General features: G+C 38.0%; 2 protein-coding genes and 1 long non-coding RNA gene across 3 annotated transcripts in view; 2 read left to right on the plus strand and 1 right to left on the minus strand.

Annotated features, from left to right (window-relative positions):
• Nucleotides 1–10,473, plus strand: part of als2b (alsin Rho guanine nucleotide exchange factor ALS2 b) — a 41,436-nt gene extending 30,963 nt beyond the window's left edge. The window contains exon 35 of the mRNA XM_051427758.1: nucleotides 10,382–10,473. Coding sequence (XP_051283718.1) covers nucleotides 10,382–10,420 — 39 coding nt within the window. The 3' untranslated portion in view covers nucleotides 10,421–10,473. The remainder of the gene's footprint in view (nucleotides 1–10,381) is intronic.
• On the minus strand, nucleotides 1,760–8,291 carry ephx2 (epoxide hydrolase 2, cytoplasmic). Its single transcript, XM_051427779.1, has 18 exons — nucleotides 8,051–8,291; nucleotides 7,441–7,519; nucleotides 6,764–6,926; nucleotides 6,309–6,499; nucleotides 6,100–6,222; nucleotides 5,804–5,875; nucleotides 5,575–5,670; nucleotides 5,289–5,367; nucleotides 5,004–5,038; nucleotides 4,581–4,607; nucleotides 4,320–4,405; nucleotides 4,130–4,241; nucleotides 3,660–3,734; nucleotides 3,498–3,540; nucleotides 3,272–3,374; nucleotides 2,911–2,980; nucleotides 2,396–2,476; nucleotides 1,760–2,322 (listed from the first exon to the last, which is right to left on the minus strand). The coding sequence occupies exons 1-18, from the start codon at nucleotides 8,152–8,154 to the stop codon at nucleotides 2,176–2,178; spliced, it is 1,686 nt and encodes a 561-aa protein (XP_051283739.1). The 5' UTR covers nucleotides 8,155–8,291; the 3' UTR covers nucleotides 1,760–2,175.
• Nucleotides 2,879–7,891, plus strand: LOC127378677 (uncharacterized). The gene is made up of 4 exons (XR_007888129.1): nucleotides 2,879–3,000; nucleotides 3,248–3,405; nucleotides 6,072–6,541; nucleotides 6,644–7,891. It is a non-coding gene; the product is annotated as an uncharacterized LOC127378677 (long non-coding RNA).
• Nucleotides 10,474–10,485: the final 12 nt, after the last annotated feature.

A 10,485-nucleotide genomic window follows, 5' to 3' on the forward strand; every position in this document is an offset into this window, starting at 1 on the left:
GCTTCAATATCGCTGATTAAGGTCATTATTCACTGTCATTGTCTCACATCACTAACTGATAAAACACTGTAACGTTGCTCTTGTGGAGCAGTAATCAGAAAATTGGAAAGTGGAGTTTGTCTTTAATCTCGAGACGATTCACAGGATACAACAAATGTCACAACATCTATTTGGTTTTAGTATTTAAAAGTTTTTATGTGATACAATTGGTCACAAAGTCTGACTATTATTCCAATAATTGTATAATAGTGTTTCCTAAAAACACTAAATGGTGACCATCAATGTCAAAAACATTTCACATTCAAGTTTTTAAATTAACCTGAGTAACATAAGCAGCTGAAAGACATGTTTTTTATTACTTTATATTTTATCCTTATTAATCTTCTGCTATGTTGCACCAAATGTAAAAACTCAATTCCAATTTTGTAGCAGATATATTTTGAACATTTGGTTGACTTTCCTCACATTTTTTAATAATTAATTAACATAGAACATGTTGTATGTAATTGTTATTTAAATTGTTAATTTAAATCTAATAATGTAAGTGTTCAGTACGATGAAGAGTGCCCTCCAGTGGTCAGAGTGAATAACTGCAACACTAAACACCACTTAATAAGTTATTGATTACTGTTAACTCATCATAACTCTTGACAAGAAATGTAATACATTTGGGGATTAATTTATTGAATATGAATATAAATTTCATATTGATTTTATTTATTTTTTTCGAAGAGTTTTACTCACGCAGGTCTTTCTGAAAATATCTGAAATGTCTCTTTCCAGATAATCTATAAACTTTACTTCTTTGGATCTAACCCTTTAAATAGTCAACCAGGAAAATATCCTACCAGAGGAGATGATGTCCTCCACTGACGCTGCAGATCTACGAGTGTGAGACAAATTAAAGTCTTAACATGCAACACAGCTGACAGAGAAAGTAAAAAGCATACAACAATAATAAACATTTATAAGATTCAGTTACATTTCTAATCAACCTGAAGACTCTTCCATAGTTCCCACAGAGCCTCAGCAGCAGTCCTCCTGCAACCATCAAACAGAATAAATCTGTATATGTATATTTTTTTTCATATTACATATTCCCTTGGGAAATAAAAAATATATATAAATGTATGTTTTATTCTGAACTAACCTGAGTAACCTTAGTAGCTACAAGAGCTTCAAATTAAATTTCTGATTGTAAAAAAAATACACGAATAGTAATATTTAATATAAAGTCTTAAAAAATATATAATGTTTTAATGAAATAATTTCCAATCACAGCAACAAATGCTTGCAAAGATTTAAAGTATTCAGAGGGAAAAATGTTAGAATTACATTTTCAATTTTGACATTGATGGTCACCATTTAGTGTTTTTAGGAAACAGAACTATTTATGTACTGTATTGCATATATACACAAATATATATATATATTCTATGGTTCTGAAAATGTGACTTATTGTATAATTTAAATGTATTTATATATATATTTCAGAAAACAAGTATGTCTGAAGGCCTTTAAAGCATTAAAGGGATTGAACTTTGTACACCTGGAGCCACAGGGAGGTACTGTGACCCTCCTTTCTAGAGCTTTGTAGTCTTTCCTCTGAACGTCAGTCTTTAAAATTCAGTGACACACTCTTGAGCCACTGGTGTCTTCTTTGTTCAAGTGTTTCTGAGTTTAGTCTTTATTTTTGGGTTTGAACCCACTACCTCAAAGTAAGTAAGTGCACCACTCAAATACATACAGAACACAGGTGTAGTGTTTACATTCATTTTAATGAGGAAATGTTACATCTTACAGCTTTAAATGAATTCATTTGAGTTTGAAGGGAAAATGACTAATGAGGAAACACCGTTTAATCTTCAACGTTGTATTTTTATGGGAAAAATAAGTACAACTGCTAAATAAATGTAGTGAAGTAAAAGTTATTTCTCTCTGAATAAACTGATGGGCTTCCTTCCTCGTTTGCTCCCTCCCTCCCTTCTGTCCTTCCTCCATCCCCCCTCCTGTCTTTTCGTTTCTACCTTCCTTGGAACGAAAGATAGAAGGAAGGAAAAATAACCAACCGTTTTTCCTCCCTCTCCCTTTATTCCTCCCTACCTTGCTACCTCTCTTCCTAACTCCTTCACTCAGTCCTTCCCTGCCTCTTTCCCTCCCTTCTTTCTTCCTCGCTCACAGTTTGGGGGAAACAGTAACACCTCCAGCCTTCCTGTGTGTTTCTTGAAGCCATGATATCAGGATCCTGTTTGTCTCAGCTGGTCTTTCCATCTGAGTCCAGTGTCCACACTCCTCAATGTGTCCTCTGTTCAGGTTCTGGAACTGCAATAAATAAACTTAGACATCAGACTCATTTCCAATATCATCTATAATGATTGATGAATGTTTTTCTCACCAAGTCCTCCATTCCCTTGGAGAGGGCTGGCAGTAGTACCTGGTCTTTACCCGCCGTCACCATCAGTGCAGGCATCAGCAGCTAACACACACACACACACACACACACACACACACACACACACACACACACACACACACACACACACACACACACACACACACACTCTTTCAGCCTGAGAAAACTTAAATGATACCACAGCAATGTTGTAGTTCTCTGATGAAAACACTAATTAATAGTAATGTTACAATGAAGCTTAAACAATTTAACTTTTCTTTCACTTATTGGAAATACAATAATTGATCCATTTTTACATCTGAAACCTTTTGGTCAGTGTTTGGGCATTAAGCATTAAAATTATTATATTTTTCCACCATATTTGGAGCTAATGTGTTGTTGGTAAATGCTTCACAGAATTCCAGGTTTTCCCAGTATGTGCAGAAACACAGCCTTAGTGTATCTATAACTTTCTTTTAATCAGACGTTCGTTTCTGACCCTGGCGTCTGTGACAGACCTTTCCAGTGGGACGAGAACACATCCACCTCCAGTTCGCCTCTCCGTTACGATACCAATTCAACGGCCTCCTGTGAAACCAAATGCAAAGGTGATTATTGACCCACTGGAGTGTAATGATCTTTGATTATCTTTTTAAGTTGACTCCACAAACAGGGAGCTTGTGTTAGAGACACTCCTGAATCTGATATTTGTTAAAGATAATGTGTTTTATATCAGTACTGCATATGTACAGTTTAGTTTACCATGTGTATTCAGAAGCTTTCTTTGCATTGATTGATCCGTAGTTCCTCACATATTTATATTGCTATTTAACTATCTTGCGCTGTATCCTACAGTTGTATCTGTTCAGTGTGTGCAACCTGAAGCCTCGCTCTCTGTACTGGCTGACGTAGTACTGCAGGTCGGCCTCCGTCAGCATGGCGCTCCGGGGAACCTGCTCCGGCAGACCCACAAACAGACCACCTGGAACACAACCCGGACGTTGTTCACTAAGGTTTTTAATGAGCTCTTCAAAGTGTCAGTAAAAACATTTATAAATTATATTTGGCAGGAAATCCTGAGTCAGACTTCAGGATGGAGTCTCACCTCGAGCACAGACTCCTGCAGTGCTGATAGCAGGACGCTTTGCCTGAGAGAAAAGACAAACACTGATTAATTATGTGACATGAAGGAGATTTTTCTACCTGTACAGGTTTGATAGTGAGTGTGTGTGTGTGTGTGTGTGTGTGTGTGTGTGTGTGTCCTCACTGCTTCAGCACTGCTGAAAAAGAAAATCTTGAACGCTCTCTCCAAGTCTTTCTCGAACTCAGCCTCTGCTGCCCCCTGAAACACACACACACACAGATTCAAAGCTTTATTATCATCTGCACAGTGAAACAGTTGAAGAAATAGTTCAACATTTGATGAAATATGATCCCTTTTTACATTTTACATTAAACTAGATAGAACGTGTGGCAAATGTGACATTCATACATTTATATATGGGTATATATGGGTCTTTGTAACCATCTCTTTTCTCTGCTGGTGGCAGATAACTGTGAACCATTTTGTCTCTGATAGACGGGCATAGTAGACTATTAGTATGTAAAATCTTATCCTAATGGAATAAAGAGTTCTCGTCAGCTGGCTGATATAATGTGTACATTGTAACCGATATAAAGCCATCACTTTGTTGTATCACCTGTGTTAGCGTGTAAGCATGCTGCAGACAGACTTACAGGTTTTTGGAAGTAGAGCTGGTAGTCAAATATGGGAATGGACTTCAGTTTCTCATCAGGAGGGACTGAGGGATCGGCAGGGAACAGAGGAGTGTTCAGAGACGCTACAGCCCTTCACACACAAGAAATAACACATTTTACTACAGTACAAAGTACCGGGATGTGTCACTGAATCTGTGAGTGTGTTCACCTGACTCTCTCAGGGTAAAACTGAGCCATGGTCCACACCAGAAAGCCGCCCCAGTCGTGACCCACCAGGGTGACCTGCGGTATCGACTGGAAAAGAGACACAGAGAAGATATTTTATATATGTGTGGGTTATCAATCAGAACGCAGCACGGACGACAAATAAAGCCGCTTTCAACTCTCTGAAAGTTAATTGTTCTCATTTAATTGAACCGTAATTAGTGAGACACTGAGATTAGAGTGTGTATAATGTGTCATTACTCACCATTTTGTCCATAAATGTGATTAAATCCTGGAAAAAAAGAGAAAAACTTTACATTTCATGGAATTCAATTGTATTCTAAGTAAATATAATTAAACAATACATGATAACAGCAGCATTAATGTAATAACACAACATCAAACAGTGGTAAAGAGGAATAAATCTGGTTCATATTATGTCAACAAGATGTCACAACTCACCGTGTGGTCGACAAAATGGTTCATATAAAAACAATTCAAACTACCTTCATTAACCTAAATCACTGTTGTATGCCTTTTGGTAAATTAAAGCAATATTTTGTAAAAAATATGTGAATCCCGGATGTCACGTTGAGGAGCACAATCCTCCTCAACACCTAGTGTGTGTTTCATTAAGTGTTTCATACGTTTGATGAAATGTGAAGAATGTGTGTTGATGAGTTTGTACCTTGCAAAGCTGCTCCTGAGAATATTCCTCGATGTCTGTCAGCGGAGAAACGACACGAGTTACAGTTCATGATGCTTGTTGAGGTGCAATATGAACCTTCAAGTTCATAAAACGCTTTTTATATTTTATTAGTAAAAGAAAAATATGTATATATATGTGTAATATATATCCAGGTTAAAGACACGTCCTGAAGTTCTATCCATTAATTGCATACTGTCAGTGATTTAATTTAGTATTAAACTTTCACACACACACACACACACACACACACACACACACACACACCTGTGGGGGCTATGGACTCTCCATATCCCTTCATGTCCAGAGCCAACACCCTGAACCCTGCTGCTGCCACAGCTGGGATCTACCAGAGAGAGAAAAGGATGTTCAGACGCAAAGGTATAAAAAACACGCCAAAAACTGCGAGAGTGAACCTTGTGTTTGCCGTTCAGTATTAATATATATACACATATGAAAACACTGTTGCACTGCTGCACTCAAACGTTCATAGACTCCTACAACAACAACAACAAAAACAACAGGAAGTGCAGATGACACATAAACACGTTACCTGGTACCTCCAGGAGTACCAGCTCTCAGGGAAGCCGTGACACAGCAGAACTGGTGGACCTGAGCCCATTTCAACATAATGAGTCTTCACACCAGGCTGACACACACACACACACACACACACACACACACACACACACATTAATGTCACAATAAAACAACATTTCAACTTTGTGTTACTTCCATAATCTCCTGACAGCAGATTACAGGACACTGATAGAGTTTATTACCCTGATGGTGATGTAACCATGAGACACTTCATCAGGGCTGCAGGATGGTGGAGGACTGTCTGCTCCAACAGCCTGCAACACACACACACACACACACACACACACACACACACCATTATGTATGTTAGCGCTACGACAAACTTCTTCTGGCGGTATTTTTATTTATTTATTTGATATTTCATTTTCCTGCATCACCCCAGTTAGCTTCTATGCACCGGTAGATCTTTTGATATTTCATCATTCATCTATTTTTTCCTTCCTCTAAAAGAACAAGATCCAATCGTTCTGGTCGTCACCTGAACTCCAGTAAAGTTGACCAGTTTGTCCAAAGCATCGTCCAGATTTCCCACCAAGACGGCCTTCATCCCCGCTGCTTCTGCTGCCTTCACACCTTCCTCATCTGCATCCAGCCACAGAGCCTGAAATGAGACACACACTGAGCACAGCTGCACTGCCTCACAATCTTTCCAGGACACACAGTTATACGTCTGAGTGAGTCCTCTACCTGTTGTGATGTCACTCCCAGGTGCTGCAGAGCACAGCTGAACACAGACGGCTCGGGGACCCTGTGACCTGAGCGACAGGACTGGAGGACCAGGTCAAAATGTCCGCCCAGCAGAGAGAGGATGCGGGCTGGACCGTCTCCAGCAGCACTGTCGTCTACCCAGTGATTGGCCAGCACCGCTGTCAGTAACCCTGATGGGACGGAGACGCAGAGACTCAGATATTTTTCATCTTGTGAGTTCTTTAGACTTAATTACACCTGCCTGTCTTCATGTGGGGGCGTGATGTCATGAGCTCATATTTACGTGAGCCTTGTATTTATGTTGTTATCTGCAGGAGACTGAGGAAGAATCGATGTGAACAACGAGAGAGAGAAGAAGATCCCATTGGAGGGCCACTATTTTACCCTACGGCTGTTTGTGTGTGTTGTGTCCAGGTGTACTGATGCAGATGTACCACTGCGACGCAGACTGGCAGCTGTCTTCAGCACGGCTGGTTGGACGTCCATCATCGCCTCCCTGAGCTCCTCCAGCAGGCCTCTCACTGACCAATCAGACGGCAGAGTCACAGCCCTGACCTCGGCCTCCTTCACACACTCTGCCTCCAACGCTGGGATCATCTACACACACACACACACACACACACACACACACACACACAGGGCAACAGAGTTTCAAGAATGAAAGAGGCAGTATTTCTACGGAGGCCATAAGAGCAGTTGGTAGCTCACTGTGTGGAAGAATATGTGATCAAATAGTGCCTCACAATCACAGTCACAATCAGTAACAGAAGACAGAACTGAAGTAAACAGTGAATTAATAGTAGAGGATTTTGACTACGGCTGCACAGTTAATTGAGATATTATCGAAATCGCAATATGGTCAAGTGCAATATGCAAATCGGAGAAGCTGCAAATGTTTTTGATAAAAGGTAAAATGTGACAAACAGAGTTATAATGAAGTCCTGTAGTTCTGCAGAGCCCAAAAAATGTCCCATCGTCATGATTTTAATTTGTTTTCTTTCAGTAAAAACTAAATCTGTGATGCAAAAATGATCCTTATGGAACTAATCGTGAATCATATCTCAATATCTGTAATAATAATCACTACATGATATTTAGTCCTGAAACTCACCTGAGAAAGCTTCATCTCCCCTCTCTCCGCCCGGCTCATGGCACCGTCCTTTTGGGACGCCACACTGGACAGAAAACCACTGAAGACCACAGAGACACAAACAACAAAGGGACAATATGAACATATCAGCGTTAGTGAAGACTGAACTGTGAGACAATCTGTAAAATCTCTTTTTTAACTGATGAATCTTTTGCAGTTTTATTCTGTATAAATCAGACTGTGCTGCTGAAATCCAGCTTGTATCTTATTTCAGCTTCCTCTGTCCGTTTACTTTTGTCCATGTGTCACTACCTGCAGTTTGAACTTGTTTACAATTGCACAATGTGTTAAAGAGTAACAGCAGTTTAAAGTGAAAGCCTACTTAGGTTTAGTGGTTTTCCCTCCATTGGATCACTGAAATAAACTTTAATTTGTTGTATTTTTAGTAAAGATTTATAAAACCTTTGCCACAGCTACATATTCTACTCAAATGACTCTCCTCCATGTTCTATATATTTGAATGTAGGATGCATTTTAGAGAAATAATCCCTTTAATTTAATGTGGACTGCAGGTTAAACTGCTCAGCAGACAGCTCAGTGTTCACGGTGGGGTGTTGCAACAGGCACTTACCCTGGCAGGTTGTGCAACTCCTCCAGCTTGTGGAAAACAGCCCGTGGTCTGGAAGAGACAGCAACTCCCCAGAAGTTGAACAAGATGGCTTTTTTCTCAGCCATCTCCTCTGAGCCTGCGTGAAAGGAACTTTAATGTCTCTGTCTCAGTCTTCCAACAGGAGCGTGTTTGTTGTGCTGCTGCAGGAAGGCTCTGCTCAGGCTGAAGGGGAAGCTTTGCCCTTTGCACACAGTCACAGAGCAGCTCCACCCCCTTACCCTGCAAGTCCACAAAAGACTCAGAAAAAGGACAAAGTCACACAGTTTTGTATGCATGGTGTCTAATCTTCGTGAAAAACAAAATAACCCTTTAATGTTCGCAATGAGATAGTTTATTTTTATTTTTTTAAACATAAGTCTGGTGATCGATTTATCTTATAAACATCTTTTACATTACATTGTACAGGTATTTCAATAGGACAAACTGAAAACATTAACCAACTTTAAACAATTAAACATAATTTAAAAAAAGAGGCCAGCGCCCCCCTATTCGTTATCCAGGTCCCTCACCGCCCCATGAATGTTAATTATCTTCGCTTAATATTCTATTCATTATTATAATGATCAAATAAAAAACTATAGTAATCAACATTAATATTCGAGGCATTATTATTATTATAATCACTTATTATTATCATCATTACCATTATTATTATTGCCATTATTATTATAATCACTTATTATTATTATTATTACTATTTTATTATTATAATAATAATTAATATTTTATTATTATTATTATTATTGCATTATTATTATAATATAATAATAATATTTTTTTTTTTTTTATTATTACCTTTATATAAATAAAATCAGATATAATATATTTCTGGTGCTGTCTGTCTTTATGCTGGTGGAGTTGTTTGCTGCCCTCCAGTGGTCGCAGTGAGGAACTAAACCGAGGAGATACTCAAGTTAGACACAATAACATAACGATACCACTTCCGGTCAGTGCTTTCAAAATAAACCCATGACCCAACTGAATCAGTAACTGAAGAATGACAAACTGTCAGTCTTAAACTTCATCATATCACATTTTAAACCTTTAAGCTCAACAACTGGACATTAAAACCAACGTTCACAGCAGTAAAGCAGTCTGTCCCACACACGTATCTGTCTGTGAGTCTGTCCGGTTGTCTGAAGCTAACGTTAGACTTTATCAGCAGCGGTTCCTGATCACAACTGATCAATTATTACACTGTTATCGATGAATATAACGACAGTTTTTAATGCCACTTTTATATAGGAACCTTACTGAGTAATGTCTAATATGTCACTAATGTAATATCTTAATAAAATGTAGATAAATTGGTAAATTTTTCTAAAGAAACTGGTTAAATTATCACATCTGAAGTGCAATTAAAAGATTGCGAGTACAATATAAAAATTATTAATGGTTTACTACAACAGAACAATTGATTGTTAATTTCTGATTGTGTTTGGTAGATTTATTTTGAAAGCGTTAACCGGAAGTTGTAGCATTGTAGTCATGTTATAATGTCTAACTTAACTTAATCACCGGGGTGTAGTTCCTCATTACGGCCACTGGAGGGCAGCAAATACTCTTCTTCTTCTACAAGGAATCATTAACAGTCCACCAGCATAAAGAATACAGCAACAATCTCCACAAAGCTTTATTTAAAATGACTTTATTAATTCATGTTTTACTAATACTAATGCTACATATGTCACTTGGAATAATTACACTAATATTTTAAAATAAAACACATTGTAGGAGGGAGATGAAAATATTTAATGAAGTAGTAATTTTAAATAAAGTTTTAATTTCTTTGTTGTTCAATAGCACTCTTTATGTCTTTTGTCTCTTTAGCTTAGGGCTACTATTTAATGGTAAAGACAGCTCACACTTTCCTCAGTTTAATTTGTTTTTTAATGAATTAATTATAATTAATAAAAGTCAGAGTTGATTTTAATCATACATCAACATCACAACTTGATTTTTTAAAACTATTTCTACCATTGTTGGGCTTGTTACAGAAAATAATGTCATTTATTACTCATTACTCTTTAAGAAAGTAATATTATTAATTTACTTATTACTCCCTGCCAGCAGTAATTAGTTACACTACTACAACGCGCCCTTTGTCTCCAAAATTCAGATTAAAATGTTGTTTGTTTGTTAAACTCTAAGGAAAGGAATATTTCCAGCCACTGAATGTAAACTTTCCCATCTTCAGAACGAGTTTCCTCCACAATTATAAAAATGAATCCAACGATGTGATCTTCAACAAAACTCCACACAGTTTTATTTGTGTATCTTCTCCACCTGCAGGCTTGTTACTATCAGATCCAGCATGAGAAGATCACTTAAGACGAGCGTGGCGTTACTTCCTCAGTGATCTGCGTGCTGCCATCCCACCTACCATCACAACCAAT

The sequence above is a fragment of the Dicentrarchus labrax genome, unplaced genomic scaffold (assembly GCF_905237075.1).
Source record: "Dicentrarchus labrax unplaced genomic scaffold, dlabrax2021, whole genome shotgun sequence".
In the NCBI taxonomy this organism is placed as follows: domain Eukaryota; kingdom Metazoa; phylum Chordata; class Actinopteri; family Moronidae; genus Dicentrarchus; species Dicentrarchus labrax.